The sequence below is a fragment of the Diabrotica virgifera genome, chromosome 2 (assembly GCF_917563875.1).
Source record: "Diabrotica virgifera virgifera chromosome 2, PGI_DIABVI_V3a".
NCBI lineage: Eukaryota > Metazoa > Arthropoda > Insecta > Coleoptera > Chrysomelidae > Diabrotica > Diabrotica virgifera.
The window spans coordinates 194,721,854-194,742,622 of NC_065444.1; the positions used below are offsets into that span (position 1 = coordinate 194,721,854).

Genomic DNA, 20,769 nt, shown 5'->3' on the forward strand with positions numbered 1-20,769 from the left:
AACAAGGGTGGTTTTAAGGGTTGAAATATTATGATAGTATATCTTAAAGCATAAGACAATCATTATGTAACTAATAAGAACCAAATATTGACAATATTAAAGTTTAAAATGTTATTTAATAATTTTTTACAATTAGGGGTAGTTTTCACCCTTAAAAAACCAAAAACGTACAACGGCTCAATATATAAAATAAACTAGAGGGTGTAATGAGCCTAATACCAAATTTTTGTACAAATCGATGCTGGACGAAAAAATTGCGAGGTTTTGCCAGTTTTTCAGTTTCATTTCCTCGACTAATAGTCCAGTAGGGTTAGATGAATAACAGGCCTTACCTTGCATTAGGAGCTGCCCCAAATTTTATTTCTCTAATCTTTAGGGGGGTCAATAGTAGTGTAAATTTAAAATCTCGACTGAATTCCGCCGTTGCGTTAGCCGCCATCTTGATTCTAAATAAGAACCGTTTTTGCTCAATATCTCCGCCATTTTCAACTTTTCGACAAAAAGTATAAGAACCAAAATTGTTGAACATGTGATTTTCTATAATTTCTATTCCAAAAATTTTTTCGTGCGGTCGATATTTTTCGAGTTATGGCGGAAAATAGTGACAGTTAGAGCAGAATTATTGAATTATTGAATTATCTCGTTTATTATTAGTTCCACGACAAAAATGTCCCTATCCAAAAATAGAGAGAATTAAATTCTACACAATTTGAATATCTTTCATTTTTTTGCTAAAGTTAATATTTAGGGTAGTACGTATGCGGTAATGGCGCGATCTTAAGACCTGATTGATTTTATAGTAATTGTTTTTGTTCAATATTTACCCCGTTTTCAACTGAACTGGTTCCAAATATGATTTCCTACAATTTCTTAACAATTTTTTTCGTGCGTTTGATATTTTCCGAGTTAAGTGGGAAAATAGTAGGTAAAAAGTGGTGGGGGGAAATAATTATTGAATTTAATCTTGTTTCCGAGCTGCCCCAAATTTTATAACTCTATCCTTTAGTGGAGATCAATAGTAGTGTAAATTTAAAATCTCGACTGAATTCCGCGGTTGAATTAGCCGCCATATTGATTTTAAAGCCATATTGATTTTAAAGGAGAACCGTTGTTGCTTAATATTTCCGCCATTTTCAACTTTTCGTCAAAAACGGTAGGAACTAAAATTGTTTGAAATGCAGTTTTCTTTCATTTCTTTTGCACAATTTTTTTATGCTATCAATATTCCCCAAGTTAGGGGGGAAAATAGTGAAAGCGGAGGGGAAGCATAGTTATTGAATTGCCTCATTTATTATTAACTTTACGACATAATTGTACATAAACAAAAATAAAGAGAATTATATTTTATACAATTTTTGTAACTTTCAATGAAACGCTATCCAAACTAAGTACATAAAAGACATAAATAATATCTTATATGCTTTAAGTTCCCTTTATTTTATTAACTAGCGTGTTTTATTGGTTGAATTTGTCTGTCGATAATTTAAGTTTCATGTCAGCTATTATATTTTAATATTTCAACAATTTTTTTTTGAAGTCTGGATCCTGTTGGGGGGAATTTCCCCTCCCCCCTCCTCTGCAGACCCACCACTGGCTCTCTCGAAAGTAAATCGTAATTGCAACAATTTCGGTTCTTTCACTTTTTGTCGAAAAGTTGAAAATGGCCAAGATATTGAACAAAAACAATTGCTATAAAATCAATAATTTCTTACGCTCGTACCTTTACCTGATACGTACTACCTTAAATATTTATTTTATCAAAAAAATTAAACAGATCAAAACTGTACAAAATTAATTCTCTTCATTTTTGTATAGATCAGGGGTGGGCAAAGTGCGGCCCACGGGCCGCATGCGGCCCTTTATAAATTTTTTTGCGGCCCGCGGAAAAAAGTAAATTATTTTCAAAAAATGAATAACCATTTTCAATTCCCTTATCTTCCTTAGTCTCAGCATCCGTATTGCTTGCAAATTGTAAAAGGTGTAACCAGCAAAAAAACGAGAGCTGACAAACAAACAAAAAGGACATCGCACACATCTTATGGAAAATATAATGTCACTCAAATTCAATAAAATTTATACCAATAGATTCGTTTTAAATTAACGATCAAATCTTATCATTGCGCCAACTCTCTATTTTCAAAAATAAGAGCAGAAATTGATATAAATAATTTTGAAATCAAATGGGTAGGTACATAAGTTAGAGAGAGAGAAAATATTTTAAAATACCCAGATTTTCGGTACTCCATAAATCAGCGGATTAGTTTCATTAATCCGCTTAGGCCCAGCGGGATTTAAGCTGTTATGAATAGCACTCAGAGCAATAATGATTGTAAACTAACATTTTATGGACTCCAAAAATGTGATTTCGATAAACTTTAATTGCAATTTGCGCCGTAATTAATCATAATTAAGAGTTGGCGCAATGATAAGAATTGATCGTTATATTAAAACGAATCTAATCGTATAAATTTTATTGAATTTGAGTGACATTATATTTTCTATAAGATGTGTGCGATGTCCTTTAGGCCCATCCAAAAAATAATTTAAAACCCACTTATCCTAGGGGTGGTAAGACTAAGTGACCTTGCATCAGAGAAAAGTAATTCAATCATCTTCAAGATCCATGACCGCCTCCCCCCCAAAGGATCCGCCACTGTATTGCGACCCTTGGTAATAGACAAAAACATTTTGTGGCCCTTTCTAAAAAAAGTTTGCCCACTCCTGGTATAGATACATATTTGTTGTAAAACTAATAATAAACGAGATAATTCAATAATTCAATAATTCTGCTCTAACTGTCACTATTTTCCCCCATAACTAGGAAAATATCGACCGCACGAAAAAAATTATAATAAACGAAATTATAGAAATTCAATTTCTACACTTTTTGTCAGAAAGTTGAAAATGGCGGAGATATTGAGCAAAAACGGTTCTCGTTTAAAATCAAGATAGCGACTAACGCAACGACGGAATTCAGTCGAGATTTTAAATTTATACTACTGTTGATCCCCTTAAAGATTATAAAAATAAAATTTGGAGCAGCTCGTAATGCAAGGTCAAATGCTATCCCGACTGGGCTATCAGTACTGCGCATGCAACAAACATAAAAGAAAATTATGCAAATTTGGAGATATTACTTGAGAAAATAAAATATTCTCAATACCTACAGAGCTTTATTGCTGAGATGACGGTCATCTTACTGGATTACGTACAGGGAATATACACTAAGTTTTGCTGATTTTTATGTGAGTGGGACAGTGCTCCAAAACATAAACATTAGGTAGTGAAAAATTGACCCGAAAGAAAAATTTTCACTCCTGGAGTTAAAAATGTATCTCGAAAACCTCTAGGGCCATACTATGAGTTTCGCTGCTTTCACTTCACGTACCTCTGGGACCCACGAAAAATTTCATAAAATAAATGAACAAAAATTGTAAATAATTTCGGTATTTGAAAACTTAATTTTCCCGAATTAGTAACGCGAAGTTGAAAGCAGAAATTTTTCCTTAAATACGAAAGCTTAAGACAGATGTAGCTTTTAATATGATGTTAATAGAGCCCAAAAAAAGAGCTTGGGCGTCTCTTATAGAAGTATTATAGTAGGGGAGGAGAGTATGCTAAATGTGGAGCCATTCGAAAGCTTTGGGGACCTATTGGGTAGTGAAGAGTAGGTTCTAAAACCAAAAAAAGTTAAGTAAAGTTTTCCATTTTAGTGGGGACTTTCCATTTTTAATTTAATTTTTCATTTCCAACAATCTTTTTTCCGGTTATAGCGCCATTTATGCATAATTCGAAAAAATGTTTCAAATAAAAATGACTTATTTTTACGTAAGGAATCCGAATCTGTAATAAAAAATAGGTTAAAATTTTAAAGTAACCCCCCACCCCACCTCCGTGGGAGGTCGTGTTTGGTGCCATTCGATAGATTTCTCAAACATATTGAATAAGTGTATTTTTCAGTTTTTTGATCTGATGTTCATTTCGCGGAATATCGCGGGATTCGTATTTAACATTTAAAATTTACCCTAAACCCCTCTCCGTGGGGAGTCATGTTTGGTATCATTCGATAGATTTTTGACAAATATTGAGCACGTGTTTTTTATTTTTTAGATCTATCGTTCATTTCGCGAAATACTCGCTTTTTTCTTGTGAAACTTTGTGACTCACCCATTTCCTTACGCCCCGCCCAAATCGTCAGATTTTTGAAATGTACACTGTTTTGCATGTACTTAACTTACCTTATCTTAATCTGACGATTTCGAGTTTTTCTAAGGATACATTTTCTTTTTCGGCCCCCCCTTAACGAACTCCCCTGTGTTTAGAGCCAATATATGGTAGAGGTACATCTACAGGGTACCAGGTTTCTCCCTATATGATAATCTGACGCGCTCGAGTTACTGCAGAAATCCCCACTTGGGCTCCCCTACCATTAATAATTTGTAGGTAATCTAGTGTCCTAATATCATTGACAATACGAAAGCTGACAACTACCGACAAATCAATTAAGAACTTCTTTCTGTTTATGAAACTCTAAGATGCTACATTCATTTATTAGTTTCGCACAAAATTGATTTTTGGATAAGCATGGTGAAATAGGTACTAATGTTTGTTTTTAAACCAAGAGGAGTGATTCAAATTTACCGCGCTGTAATACTTGTTTGTAATTTGGCGCAGACAAGTTTACTCCACTGTTATAAAATTTTGACACTAATGACATTTATCTAATTTTGACACTTTTGGCATTTCATAGGTTAAATTAGTTATATCGGCGATGTTTTGTGTTTTCTGTGTTATTCCTTTAATTTTTAGATTTTTAGTATGCTTTTATATAAAAAGCAATTGGTTTTAGAACTTTTTAGCGACGCCGACGTATTAATATAGTATAATATTGATGGATTACCGTTGAGAGCCGACATGATCAACCAAAAAAGAAGATGTATTTTGGTGACTTTTCTAGTGACTTTCTTGGGTGTGAATATGTCTTTTTGGTTTACTCCTCTTGATTAAAAAATAAACCATAGTACACTTTAGAAGACCAAAAATAAGCATTTTGTCAAGATTTTTTTTCTCAGAACCCTTATTAAAAATGAACATAACACTTTTTACATATTAATATCTAACTCTTAGACAATACAAAAAATATATCTTTTTTCATTTGTGCACGTATACTAATATTGTAGAGGGCGCTAAAGTCGATGCCTCGAAAAAAAGTAGTTCCGATGGCGGACAGTTAATCTCAGGATGGGGATCACTGAAACAAAAAAATCGTACGGCCTTTGAAAAAGAAAGATTTCTTACGTGTCAATTTACCACCGTTAGTGAAAAATTCCGCAAAAAAAAAGATTTTACGGAAATTTTAAAAAAATTTGTGAAAAATCGTCCGTTCTTCTTAAGTTTTTCATGGTTAAAAAATATTAATTTTCTATTTGTTGGTCGAATTGTGGTAAATTGCAGTGGCGACTGGTCTGTAAGTGAAGGGGGAGGTCATATCCGGTGGTTCAAGATTTTTTTGGAAAAACAAGACCTACAAATCCCATTTTAAATAATTTCTTATTCCATCATCTGTATTGGTTTCTTATAACTTATTTTGCAATATGTTGTTTAAATTTAAGCGGATCTTTATTTGACAAGTAAATATGAAATAAGTAAAAGGAACAAGTCTTCATTACTAATTGTCAAATAAATCAGATAAATAGTATGATATAATATGTAATTATAACAGCCAGAATATCAACAAACTACTTAAACTCAAAACCTAAAATAAATAAAAACTTACATTTTTATGCGGATTTAAAAAGTAAATCGATTCTTCTGGCCTTAGATTTTGCGAAATGATCGATCACTTGCTCGTTGAAATTTGTGATCGTTCGAATACCTACCGCTCAACAACGAAAACGATACCTACGGTCTACGGTAAATGACCACGAGTTGGTACCAACTTGCATATAAGTGCGTATTTGCGTGAACGTTCGGATTTCCAGTGCTGTATTCTCACAGTGAGGTCAAATAAATTTCTTGACCATCGTGAATATTCGTATTTAGCTGTTTAAAAGTAATATTGCGGTAGTTTCAGTCAAAGATAAATTTGGCTTTTCGGTAACGTCAAACAGCTCGTATTTCATGTTTATTTATCGGTAATCTTTTGGCGCATCTTTGTCGCTATATTTTACAACAACAAAATGACTGAAAAGTCAATACAATAAAAGCAAAATTTAACTTTGAACGATACTATTGTATTCCGAACATGTTTAACACAGAAAATTTTCTTTTTTTAAGGAAATAATTACATTATAATCGTTTGATTGTACAATTATTACAGGGAGGTCATTGACCAATTGACCTAAAGGGATAACCGCCACTGGTAAATTGTCACGTAAGAAACCTTCCTTTTTCAATTTCAGTACATTTTTTTGTTTCAGATATCCCAATCCTGAGATTAACTGTCCGCCATTATTTTTCGAGGCCTCGACTTTTGCCCCCTCTACAATATTAGTGTACATGCATAAATGAAAAACGATATATTTTTTGTACTCTCTAAGAGTTAAATATTGATATGTAAAAAGTTTTGTGTTCATTTTTAATAAAGGTTCTGAGAAAACAATTCTTGAAAAAAATGATTATTTTTGGTCTTCTAATTTAAAGTGTAGTAGTACCTTTACCCGAATATATTGCACATTGAAAGAGGCTATAATGGGAAATAGTCAACAGTAATGCTGTTGAGCGACTTTGTTGTTGTCAACAGTAATGCTGTTGTCTATAGGTCGATTTACTGAAAAAAATTTTAATTGAGGCAATGAAAAGGAAGAACGCTACAAAATAACTTGGGTTTTTTTATTATAATGAGTGAGATTTAGTGAAACCTTCGTGACCTATATACCTGAAAAATGGTATTTTTTGATTGATGATTTTTGAAACAACTACTAATTTTTAATAACTTTTTACCTGGAAGATTTTTTACACTATCAATCAACTTTTTAGTGACATCTAACTGTTTTACTTTTTCTAAAGCAGCTTGTTCCATTTTTGGAAACCTTTGATGAGGATTCAATGCTGTTCCTGTACACCTGCTTAACAAATTTCCAAGAGTGTCAGCTAATTCTGAATTAAGGATCCTTAAAACCTTTGTATCGCTGTAATCTAAAACAGAAAATAATAATTTGAAATAATCCTTCACAATTAGGACATATTTATTTTCGAACAGAATGATTATAGTGAAACTTTTGGCAAATTTCATTTTGTATTTAATCTTCGGATGCGCGAAAACACTTTCAGTACGTTTACTAGACATTACGTTTTTAGTATTCCCTCTACGATATTGAAACGTGGACGTTAAGTGATGTTATATACATGGTGTCCCAGACTAATTTATCCACGCTATATCTCTTAATCAAATAGAGATTTTAGTGAGGGTAAATCGATATAGAATGCTACAGCTAAACCTTAAAGTCAAAATAGAGGACCGTAGAAGTGTAGGAAGAAAACAAGTTTCTTGGTTAAAATCCATTAAATGTTAAGTTAATTGTATGACACAATATTGTAGCTACTCAAATTAAACCAAAGTAAATGAATCAAAAGAAACTGCCTTAGATAATACTGACCTACTGTATTTTTGTGACGTGTACACTATCTTGCACGAGTATGTACTATTACGTGGTCCGTTGCATATGTTTACCTACAGAAATAAAATAAACGAAGCCTCATATTACGTATAAATATTATAATTTGACTACAATAATCTAGTTTCTTTATTGTCTTCGAAGATTTTGTAAACAAAAAGAAGAATATTAACAGTCTATATACAAAACACGCACTCTTTCGCAATTGTCGCAATCTGTCGCGAATTCAATGCTTTTTCCCCATCCAAGAAATGCACAACGTTGCTAAGAAAGTTTTCACTTTAAAAATTATATCAATACATAAATTGTAAACAAGCTTACTTCCATCACTATGTGCTACACCTTCTCGAAGTAAAAAGTAACGCATACCGTCACTTGAATAAGTTTTTGCACTTTGGAATGGACACACTACATTTCCTTTAGATTTTGACATCTTTTCTCCATCCACAGTCCAATGAGAATGGCAAAGTATTGTTTTAGGTAGATCTAACTTTGCTGCTAGAAGAAATGCAGGCCAGTAAATACCATGGAATCTGAAAACAAAATAACCTTAAGATACTTAAACTCTATTTATTCTACCAGAAATTATTCTGTTTTTAAAATATTTGTGAAGTAAGTACAGTTCATTGAGAATATATTTACATCGAACTCATAGCAAAATCATCAGGATCCATGGAAAGCGACGAAACCAATTACGAACCAACGAAGTTTGATGTAAATGATTCATCTAATTTGTAATTTTATCTCAAAGTCACGTTCGGAATGTAAATAAAGACAGCAATTTTTTTGTTTATCAAATATCAAATAAACCTCGATCCGACAAGACAATATCGCTGCGTGCGTCGTCCAAATTGAAATGAGAAAATCCTAATAATGTTCATAATAAACTCGATAATCCAGCGATTTAAATTTGACGCCTGGCTTCATTGAGATGTTTATTTACCAAAGTGAGAACAGTTACTGAACTTAATGCCTGTTTTTTCCACACCCCCTCAGAACACATGTGATTTGCATCCGCTGGGTGGTCGATTTGTGGAAATGCGATTTTAAACTTTTACAGGGGTCGTTGAATAGTTAGTCGGACGGAAGATCTATATGGCGGAAATATTTGATTTCTTTAAATGGGAATACTCATGTTCCATGTTCCAACCCATATTCCCATTTATGTAAACCCTAAACAATGATTTGCAAAGTTTATACATTGTAAATCATGATTCGGAAGTGCTTCTCGTAACATTCAACGTGTCTTGGTTTGTTTATTTCTAGTGCATATTTATTGTGATTGTACTATAATGTAGCATTCTCTGTATATATTTTTCATTACGTCTTAGAACTGCGTCATGTGCATAACACATCCTCTTTATTTACCATTTAATATCATTTTTTTCGTTACTTTTTTTATAACTTCGTCTAATATGAGATTTAATGTTGGCAAACAATGAGTTTCGCTGTGTAAACCTAGTTATTATTTTAGTAAGTTCCGTTGTTTCTCTACGTTCGGTTACTCCAGTTTTATTTCTTACATACAGTGTGAACGTTTGGGTTTTTAAAAATTTCTCCATTTCGTACCATTTAGGGAGATAAGTCCGTCGGTTTTAAATTTAGTGTTTTTTTATTTTGGATAACCGCCAATATATCAAAGAACAATCTGACCCCAAAAAAAATAAAGGAAGGATGAAAATTTGGGAATAGGTAGTTGAAATTGTCTATTATTATATAAGAAAAAGTCTACAGTTCTACATCCCCTCCATTTTACAAAACTGGAGGGGAAACCTCAAAGGTAAAAAATAGACATTCAAAATAAGTCCGGAATTGGATGAAATGACTAATTCTAAGCAACTTTTGTTCTATAGAGTTTTTTCCTTAAGTCAATACTTTTCGAGTTATTTGCAAGTGAATATGTTCATTTTTAACATAAAAAAACATGTTTTTGGACGGTTTTTCGGAGATAACTCAAGAAGTAAGGATTTCAGCGAAAAAAATATTCTTAGCAAAAATATAGCTTATAAAACTGAAAAAAATGGTGTATAGTTGAGGTATGTAGACCCAGTAGAACCAGAGTTGTAGCTAATGAAAAGTAGGTTCTTCTTCATCAAATTCCAAATCGAATATTTCACTGTGAAATAACCCAAAAACGAAGCACTTTTCGGGGAAAATTCATTTCAACTTTTTTAAAGTGTTTAAAAAGAGGTTTATTTTTGTTTTTTAAAAAAACTTGTTACATTAAAAGTAAGTGAGTTTCGCTCAAAATATTGTTGGTCCCTTTTATTTTTTGGTAAAACAATCGCGAAAATCACTTCCAAAGCATCACAAATAAATTTTATCATTACCACGTCACAAGTTACTTTACTTATGTATTATTTATATGATCTGTAACTTTCATCGGTTCAAAGTGCTTATTTTTGGAAAAGCTGTAGTTAAAATGGCTTGAACGAGTAACTAATCACGAGCTTAGGCAAATTTTGAACAGACATAGCATAACCAATTTTTGTCTGACAAGAAAACAAAACAGCAAAAATATTCAGAAAAGCAAAACGTACATTTTATTACTCCTTAAGATTTTTGGTATTACTAATACTTTTTAAGTTAACTCCATGAACAATTCCATTTTTTTTTTCAAATTTTTTATTTTATAAATGTTTTATTTTAAACCCAATTTTTTTTAAAGTTAGCAATTTGAACCAGTGAAACTTATAGATAATATAAACAATAAATAAGTGAAGTAACTTGTGAAGCGGTAACGATTAATTTTATTTGGGAAGCTAATTAGGGGGTGATTTTCGCAATTTTTGTACCAAAAATAAAACAGGCCAACAATATTTTGAACGTAACTCACCTATTTTTATTATTAGAAGTTTTTTTAAAAAACAAAAATAAACCTTTTTTTAAACACTTTAAAAAAAATTGTAATGAATTTTCCCTGAAAAATGCTCTGTTTTTTTATTATTTCACATTGAAAAATTCGATTTGGAATTTGACGAAGAAGAACCTACTTTTCATTAGCTACAACTCTGCTTCTACTGGGTCTGCAGACCTCACGCGTACACCATTTTTTTCAATTTTACTTTATATATTTTTTCGCTAGAATACTTACTTTTTGAGTTATCTGCGAAAAACCGTCCAAAAACATGTTTTTTGTTAAAAATGAACATATTCACTCGCAAATAACTCGACAAGTATTGACTTAGTGAAAAAACTCTATAGAACAAAATTTGCTTAGAATTAGTCATATTATCCAATTCCGGGCCTATTTTGAACGTATATTTTTTCACTCCTGAGAAAATATTTTCCACCCCGTATTTCCCAATTTTTGTAAAATGGAGGGGATGTAGAATTGTAAACTTTTTCTTATATAATAATAGACAATTTCAACTACCTATTCCCAAATTTTCATCCTTCCTTTATTTTTTTGGAGGTTTTCGTAAAATTTTGTATTCCGTGATCGGGCTAATATGATGATGTTACCATGACGTCGCGATGCATCTCATTCTATGTATTTTTAACTGAGAACTATAAATGGAACTAATACTATGGGAACCTGCATTATTTCTATCAAAATTAAATGGACCTGCAATGACCATAATTACCGGAAATATGTATCATTATTACTCTTAAGTTGGTAGTTTTTGAGATACAAGGCGTTAAATTTCAAAAAATTCGTTGGGCAGTTTCAAGAAACGATGTTAAACAGCAGATACAACAGTATTAGTTAATTAATTAAAAAAACAGGTTAAATAATATGCTCAAATTTAAATCCCCTCACTTCTTAGCAATAAGCCAAGCTTTGTTTAAATTCACGCACTACGTTTTTAAGAGTTTCAGGTCAAATACCGTCATTGGCATTGCTGACTCTTTTCAGTTAATGTCACACAACACCGTATTATAATGAGCCCTAATTACAGGGTAATTGATTAGTGGTGTAAAGCTCAATAGATCCGCTGTAGTAATAGATAGCAATAAAAGTTAATAACAAAAATTGTAGCCAACTTTGAGCTTCACATTTTAAAATTAATTAGAATGTAACAAGGTGTTCGATAACATCGTGGCAGACCAAACTAATGTTTTTTTTTTAATGGAACACCCTATATTTTATCTTATATTCGAAATCTTCTTAACTTCCCCATTACAAAAATATAAAGGTCTGTTATGTTATACAGGGTATTTACAAAGTTATAGCCAATTTTCTATGAAAATCGTTCAGCTCCCTGTATAAATAAAAATAAGCAAAAAGGCAATGGTTTATTGATGCCATATTTTTTTACCTAATGTCAAAATTTTTAAAAATGATTGACATTGCTAATTTTCTTTATATCGAATACAGGGTCAGTCCAAACGCAAGTACATTATTTTCTCAGTAATTTTAAATGGAACACCCTGTATTTTATATCACTATTGAAAAGTACCACTATAGTGCTTTAATTTGTATACAACATTTATGTTATCGAGATATTTTCATTTTTCAATGGACCAGTAGCTTGGCCACCCAGATCACTAAAATTTAATAAACTGGACTGAATTTTTTGGGGTTACGTTAAGAACGAAGGTTATAAAATGCCTCCAACAACAAGGTCTGATATGAAAAATAGAAAACAAAGTGTATTTCGAAGTGTTAATTTACAAATGCTTCGTAATGTAAGTAACTCATTCACTCAACTCATTTTGAACACCTTCTGTAATTAAATATATAAAATATTTTACTAAAAGTACCTTTAAATTTTTTCAAAAATGTTGTATTTTGTGTTCATGTTTTTTTTTGTAAAATTTTTTACTGATAAACTATTTTTCGTTCTTTATTTGTTACATTGTTACATTTACACACAAAAGTAGTTTTTAATGGTGTTCACAAAATGTTGTATTTCGTGTTTGTGTTTTTTTTTGTAAAATTTATAACTAATAAATTATTTTCAACGAAAACATTTCGTTTATAAATTCGAAAAAGTGTGTGTGTTATTGCGTTGCCGCTCCTGCAATATTAAGATCAGATTTATCGATGGATTCTTATGTAGTTTTTTCTTCTGAATCCAAATCTGAAAACGGCATTTCGATATTTCTAACCGTCTTCGAGATAATCGACCTCAAAATCTAAAATGTGACGTCACAATCGGTTTATTTTCTACCGACACACTACACGTCCAGCTGAAATCGTTGCTATTAGGTAGGCTAGTTTTTAAATCTCGATTTGTTAAGCAAAGCATAGGTTATTTACATTTGAGTTTGACACTTCGTGAATGTGTTATATGAAATAAATAAGATATTCAAAAATACAATTTGGGTATAATATTTTAAAAGCAATATTTTTTTTATTTAAATTTATGTGTCTCGGCAGCAATGGCCATTGACACAAACAATATTGGTTATACAATAATTAATTACAATAAGGACTTAAAAGTAATTATTATAACAGTTAATTTCTAAACCTTAAATAACATTAGGTAAAAATTATGAAGAAAAAAAATTGGATATACAATCATTGGATACTATAGAAACGTACAACTAATTATAAAATTGCTGCGGTCTTCTTGGGATACTTTGGACGTTGTTTAGTCATAGTAGCAGTTGCATATGAACTAGAAAGATTACTGGAAGAATTCGGTCCAGACATGGTGATGCTAACAGTGGGGGAACATTGATTTAAATTGTTACTCATGTAGTCAAAAGTAACTTGAATTTGTTTATATTACGCTTTGGATGTCTGGAAATAAGTGATAACCTTGGATACATCACTGCAATACTGGTTGCCTAACCGTTGGCGTCCGTTGGGACGGGATAGCAACAGTGAAAAACTATTAACAGTTTGACACTGTATGTGTTTAAGTTGGAAGATTATTAAGTAAAACATCTCTTACTGACTGAAGTTACAGCTTGTTCTTGATGATTAGCACGTAACACAATTGTTATTAGTCACTATTTGAGCGAAAACTAATTTTAATAACTAGTATTTACAGTAATAATTACAAATTTCGGCATCAACTTACAGATCGATACATACACGTTCTGACGTTAGTTTGACAGTCAGCAATAATTTATTAACAGCTTCAAGAAGGTTTATACCAGTAATCGGACTCCCCTTTATGATAAATGGACTGTTCCATTTGCTATGAAATTAAAATATATAGTCGATTCGCTAAACTTAGACACCACTGGCTAGTGATTTTAGTAGGTAATTTTTTTGTTTTAGTCCAATTTTGCCAAAATTGGCAAAATTACTAACTATTTAGTAATTATATTTTTGCCAATTTTACCAAACTGGAAAAATTACTTGCTAAAATCACTAGACAGTTGTGTCTGAGTTTAGCGAACCGACTATACCTAGTCGGTTCGCTAAACTCGACACAGCTGGCTAGTGATTTTAGTAGGTAATTTTTTTGTTTTTTGAGAATTTTGCCGAAATTGGCAAAATTACTAATTGTTTAGTAATTATTAACTATTTAGAAATTATTTTTTTGTCGAATTTGCAAAATTATTGACTAAAATCCCTAGCCAGTTGTGTCTGAGTTTGGCGAACCGACAGTATATGAAATAATATTGTTTGGTATAAAAAATTATGGTCTGATATGTGCAATTACATCCTTCTAATGGAAAAAAATATTTGAAGATTTTTCTCAAATTATGGATACCAACAACATTTTCATTTATAACTCTTTTATTTTTAATTTGACGAAGAAAAGTTATTCTTCATAAAAAGCTCTTCATGTTCTAAGATTTATGCTGCAACCATCATAATATATAAAATTTTATTAATTTTATACGAGGTATATAAAAAATATGAATTATTTCGATCAAGAGTAAACTATCTTTATAGTTCATAACATTTAAATTAGAATGATATAATTGCACATTAAAACATAATTATTAATTCTAAACTACTTTTCATAATAGCAATTTCTCATATTATGAATTAAAATACGTAAATATACAAAGTTTTCGTTATGATAATGCTCGCATTTTCAGCTTGTTTTGTCTTTATTTGTTACATTTACATACAAAAATAGCTTTTAATTGTTTCAAAAATGTTGTATGTTGTGGTTGTGTTTTATTTTGTAAAATTTATTACTAATAATAGTTATTTATGAAACAGTTCGTGAAGTATGCTTTTTGCGAACGCACGCGATTTTTAGAGCACGAGCGACAACGGAGCGAGTGCTATACATCGCGTAAGTTCGCAAAAAGTACTTCACGCACAGTTTCATACAATATTTTATCTACGATAAACAAATACAAAAACTGTAACTCGTCACTGGAATTGATTTCTATTCTACAATTTTTAGAACATTGACATTTAAAAATCCTAACTACTTTCAAACCACAAAACTGTCAAAAATTTTGTTTTAAGTCATTGGTCATATTGTCATCACCATGACAACGCGAAAATTGAGGATATTTGATTATATGAAAGTGTGCCAAAAAAACTCAATGAAAGTGTGCGAAAAAGTAAATCCCATTTAAAATACATTGTTACCTCACGCACACTTTAAACCCTTCACGCACTGCTATCTATAATGACAGTTTTCACAAACTAAAAACTTATACATAATATGACATAGAGTAGATAAATTATTTTTCTTTCTTTATTTGCTACATTGTTACATTGATTACCGGATTGATAATCAATAATTTTAAATTATCAGTTTTAAAAAAATTCAGTCATGGCTTACTTAGCATTTGGAAAGATTTAGACCCCTAATTAATAATTTGCTCTAAAAAATGAAAATATCTCGAAAACTAATAAATTTAGACATAGGGAATATTATGCAAAAATTAAAGTACGGTAACGGTACTTTTTTATGGTGGCATAAAATACAGGGTGTTCCATTTAAAATTACTGAGAAAATAATGTACTTGCGTTTTGACTCGCCCTGTATTCGTTATAAAGAAAATTAGCAATATCAACCATTCTTAGAAATTTTCACAATCAACAAAAACATATGGCACTAATAAACCATTTCTGTTGTGCTTATTTTTATTTATACAGGGAGCTGAACTTGTTACGATTTTCATAGAAAATTGGTTATAACTTTGTAAATACCCTGTATATCATAACATACTTTTATATTTTTGTAATGCGAAAGTTAAGAAGATTTCGAATATAAGATAAAATATAGGGTGTTCCATTTAAAAAAACATAAGTTTGTTCTGCCACGATGTTATCGAACAACCTGTAACATTCTAATTAATTTTAGAACGGGAAGCTCAAAGTTGGCTACAATTTTTGTTATTAACTTTTATTGCTATCTATTATTATAGTGGATCTATTGAGCTTTACTCCACTAATCAGTCACCCTTAAATTGAGTCAAATGTGGAACTAAAATTCGAATTATTTATCCTCTGAGCTTTTTAAGATGGAAAATAAAGCACAACAGAGTGGTGAAATACTCGACAAGGGAATCTCTAATTGCATTCACGACCTGTCGTTCACCGTGATAATAATCTTTAGATAACTAGTTTCTTTTATACCCAGAAAAGTGAAAAAAAATATAAACTAAAATAAAGGTGATTCAGATTTGATTACAGTACAAAGCCACTGTGTGCTTATACATATTTTGGATTTATCTTATCCTCTTAAGATCACCTGTGTAGAGGAACTGAACTAAAATAAAATATTTTAATCTTTTCGGTGTAATTATTAAAATAATTACTAAAGATACAGCTAGCACCATCTATGAATCGTAAGTCAAATGAATCAGGAACTAAAATTCGAATTATTTGTATTTACAAACTTACTTACTTAATCCAGAACTCGTCTACCTTTCGGTGTGAGTTTTGTATTTACAAATTATTGTTAAAAAATCCATTGGTTGGATCCCTCTGTAGATAAAAATAGAAAAAGAAAAGGCAAGAGCCCAAATCGCCAACATACCGTTCACAGCAATATTAACGAAAATAAACAATGGATTCCGATAATAGAGAGGTGAAGGCTTTTATTTCGCAAGATAAAGTGGGTTCCAGGAAGCGTCTAAGCGTGTAATAGATGAACGGTAGTTGTGCTGAGCCTAAAATAAATATCTAAAGGTCGACATTCCTGTGTAACAGGAAATAAAGGGCTTGTTTTGAATACCTCCACTTGTTGATTGGTTCATACTAAAGTTTAATTGAGTGCAAACTATGAGCTATTGTTTAATATACAAATAGCTTGAAAACAATCTGGATCAAATACACACAAAATCCAGGGAATGACTATTATGTACATATTTAACCTACCAATGTTGTACTTCCTGCATGGAAAATTATGGGATGAAAAGGGAGACTGTTGATGTAATAATAGTTATTATGAAAATCTATCAGAAGTAAAATATACATTTAAACCGATTTTTCAGGTAAATGATGAATCTTATATGTATATAAAAAATATCAATTGCTGTTCGTGTCTCGCTAAAACTCGAGAATGGCTGGACCGATTTGGCTAATTTTGATGTTGAATTATTTGTAGAAGTTCAGGGAAGGTTTATACGGTTTTATATAGTCATTTTAGTAGCCACCAAATTTTTTACATCTACATTTATAAAATGCTCTTTTCACAGTATTTGTTGCCATACTCCTCCGAAACGGTTTGACCGATTTTTATGAAATTGTACACGTGTATTCGGCAGGTCTAAGAATAGGTTGTTATCTGACTTTCATACCCGTATGTCACAAGGGGGTTGCTGATGACGCCATAACTCTCATAATAATGACGTGAAAATACGAAATTAAGTAGGTAGACTCCTTGCTGAATTCCGAGCAGAAGCGTACTAAAATTTTTTCTCTAGCGTAATCGGTGTCCGAAATACAATATCTCAAGCCGTAGAAAATATTCTGAGGACAGAAGAAGAACGAGCGACAAATTTCATAGAAGAAAAGTGGAACTTTGGGATACAAATTGGGCAAAATATAAATTTTTTAATTTTGCGAAATTTTCAAAAAATATCTCTAAACGGAACTTTTCTGACGAACCGTAAGCAGGAGAAAAATTCTGAGCACACGAAAAGAACAAGCAGCAAATTTAGTTGCTGCAAATAAACAAAAATTTTTAATTTTAAATAGTTTTGTTTAAATTTATTTAATTTTAAATAATTTTGTTTAAATTTATTTAATTGTATTTAATTTTATTTAATTTAAGTATTTTATTTATTTTTATTAGATTCTATTTACTTTTATTTAATTTTGTTATTTTTTTAAATTTATTAATTATTTTTATTTAATTCTTTTAGCTTTATTTAATTGTATTTAAATTAATATTATTGTATTTGTTTTTATTTAATTTCATTAATTTTATACAGTTTTATTTATTTTTTACTTTTATTCAATTTCATTTAATTTTAATTTACTTCATTTACTTTTTTATTTAATTTTAATTTAATTTTATTTTATTTTATTTAATCAACACCTATAGAGTTGGAACCACCCCGAACCCAACCATAAATACAGGGGTGTTTTGAATGTAAATAAAATAAAGCTGTTATATTCATTATAAGATAAACAAATTTAAGATTGTAACTGTTGAACTACAACCATTATTTTGTTACTTCTAATTAAACTTTATTATTTCAAATATAATGTGTAATTAATTAAAAATAATAATAAAATCTCATTCACATCGAGCATTTTTTGTTTATTAATTACGCATTGCTTTTGTTTATTTTAAGTTTATTGTATACAAAAGTTTGTTTTTATTTATTGAGGCAGTACGAAGTCTGCCGGGTTAGCTAGTCTCTTATAAAAATTGCTCCAGCTTTCGTATTTTTTTATCCCACTCTATCGAATAGAAATACGGTATGCGGCAAAATAAACAGTACTGAAATGCGTATGCATTAAATTTACGTATCTGTCATGCGTCGAAACGTACTGAGTGGTTTTCAAACGTAGATATAACAGATATGTGAATGTCGTGGTAATGTTAGGTAGTTCAGGATGGTTCTCAGATTTCCAGAAAAAATTTTATTGTGGAGTGCTATTTTCGGCAATACGAAAAAGGTCGCGAAAATAGGCCAATCTTAAAATCAACAATGGCTTCAGCAAGACGGGGAAACATGGCACACGGGCAGGGAGTTTCTTCAAATACTGCGTGATCATTTTGGGAGATCGCCACTCACCACATCTAACACCACGTAATGCATACATATGGGGAATGCTGAAGGAGGCAGACAGATCCACCGTCAGACATTGAATTGTGGACTAGTATCAAAGATTTTTTTCGTGCCAGACGGTGTCTTTAACAGCTGTTTTATCACGAACGTCAGAGTGAATAATGTTTGCAAGGATACATGTACAGTGTGTCAATTTTAAAATTTACAATGGCTATATCTCACGAACAAAAGCTGATATCGAAAAATGCTTGAAACCGTTTCTAGGATAGTAAGGGGGAACTAAAATGACATAAAAGAGAACTCACCCCCATCAACCCCCTAGGCCCCACCCATCACAACCAAAAAAGTTTAAATTGCAAACCCCTACTTGTGATGCATCATTGAAAAGGCTATAAAAATGCTATTCAGTGGTATAAATAATAATTATATAGGGTGAAGCAATAATTGTGAAACTTTCGCTTAAATGAAAAATTTAATAAGGATTTGTTGAATTACAAATTTATTAAAAATGTCAATTAAGTAAATATTTAATGTGAATTCTGTTGTTTGGTAAACAATAATACAGCCTATTTTCAAATTCTGCACGAAATTTAGCAAATGTTCTAGTAATAGGGCGACATGCTTGAGTAATGCTTTCTCGCAATTCCCCAAGTGAAGCAAGTTGAGTTTTATAAACAACTGATTTAGGGTAACCCCATAGAAAAAAGTAGTATACTATCCTACTATAAAAAGTACTATCCAATGGTATAAATAATAATTATACAGGGTCTTAATATCAGCTGGCTTACTATGACTTTTGTATTTGTAATGCTCCCGGTCTATTATTTTAAATGGTAAGTGTCCGCTCGTACTTTTTTTGTTAATTAAAACTTAATTTGCCATTTTTGCCTTAAATTAGTTGTTTATAAAACTTAACTTGCGTCACTTGGGAAATTGCGAGAAATAATTACTCAAGCATGTCGCCCTATTACTAGAAAAATATTTGTCAAATTTCGTGCAGAATTTGAAAACAGACTGTATTATTGTTTACAAAACAACGGAACCCACTTTGAACATTTACTTAATTGACATTTTTATCAAATTTGTAGTTAAACAAAACCTCATTAAATTTTTCATTTAAGTCTAATTATTGCTTCACCCTGTATAATTATTATTTATACCATTGGATAGCATTTTTATAGCCTTTTCAATTATGTATCACAAGTAGGGGTTTGCAATTTAAACTTTTTTGGTTGTGGTGGGTGGGGCCTAGGGGGTTGATGGGGGTGAGTTCTCTTTCATGTCATTTTAGTTCCCCCTTACTATCCTAGAAACGGTTTCAAGCATTTTTCGTTTTCAGCTTTTGTTCGTGAGATATAGCCATTGTAAGTTTTAAAATTGACACACTGTATACGAAATACATGGTGGCGCATTAGTGTGACAAATTCCAATTACTAGTTTGTCGTAAGAGATACGAAAAAAAGATATTTAGGTAAAAGTTGGGGCACAGACAGGACCGTAATTTAAAAATATTTTTAAATTTACAGGGGCGTCCGTATTGACAGGGTGACACAAACTTATGTTTTTTTTTAATGGAACAACCTGTATATTTTTACATTTTTGGATTTTACTCAATGTTTCCTTTCGTAAAATATAGGGTTTTGTAATATTATACGAGGTAGTTTAAAAGATAATTACGTTTTTGTGTTAATTTCGTAGCAATATTTACACCCTGTAGAATTGTAGTGATTTGACATTCAATTTTCTATTTATGTTCAAACGATTTTTATTATAGTCTACTATTGTTAAACATTAACAGTATAGCGAAATGTTTAATTTTAGTATACAGGGTTGGTCAAAACTCGGAATTAGTATTTTCTGAGTTTTCTTAAATGGAACACCCTGTATTTTAGTATTGTAATGAAATGATATTTTATGGTACTTTTTTATTTCTTAAGCATTCCCTATACTTAAGTGTTTTAATTTGTACGTTATCTGCGATTCTTTAAGTCAAACATTAATTGCAACAGAAATTACGTGAAATTTTATTACGTGGCCGTGAAAATATTCAATCAAAAATAATTTTTCAAAAAGAAATACATCATAATCT

General features: G+C 31.1%; 1 protein-coding gene across 1 annotated transcript in view; it reads right to left on the reverse strand.

Moving 5' to 3' along the window:
- The window catches only part of LOC114340217 (methionine--tRNA ligase, mitochondrial), a 145,003-nt gene that overhangs the window by 59,422 nt on the left and 64,812 nt on the right, over positions 1-20,769 (reverse strand). The window contains exons 5-6 of the mRNA XM_028290937.2: positions 7,938-8,149; positions 6,943-7,137 (exon numbers count right to left, since the gene is read on the reverse strand). Of these exons, the coding sequence (XP_028146738.1) occupies positions 6,943-7,137; positions 7,938-8,149 (407 nt within the window). The remainder of the gene's footprint in view (positions 1-6,942; positions 7,138-7,937; positions 8,150-20,769) is intronic.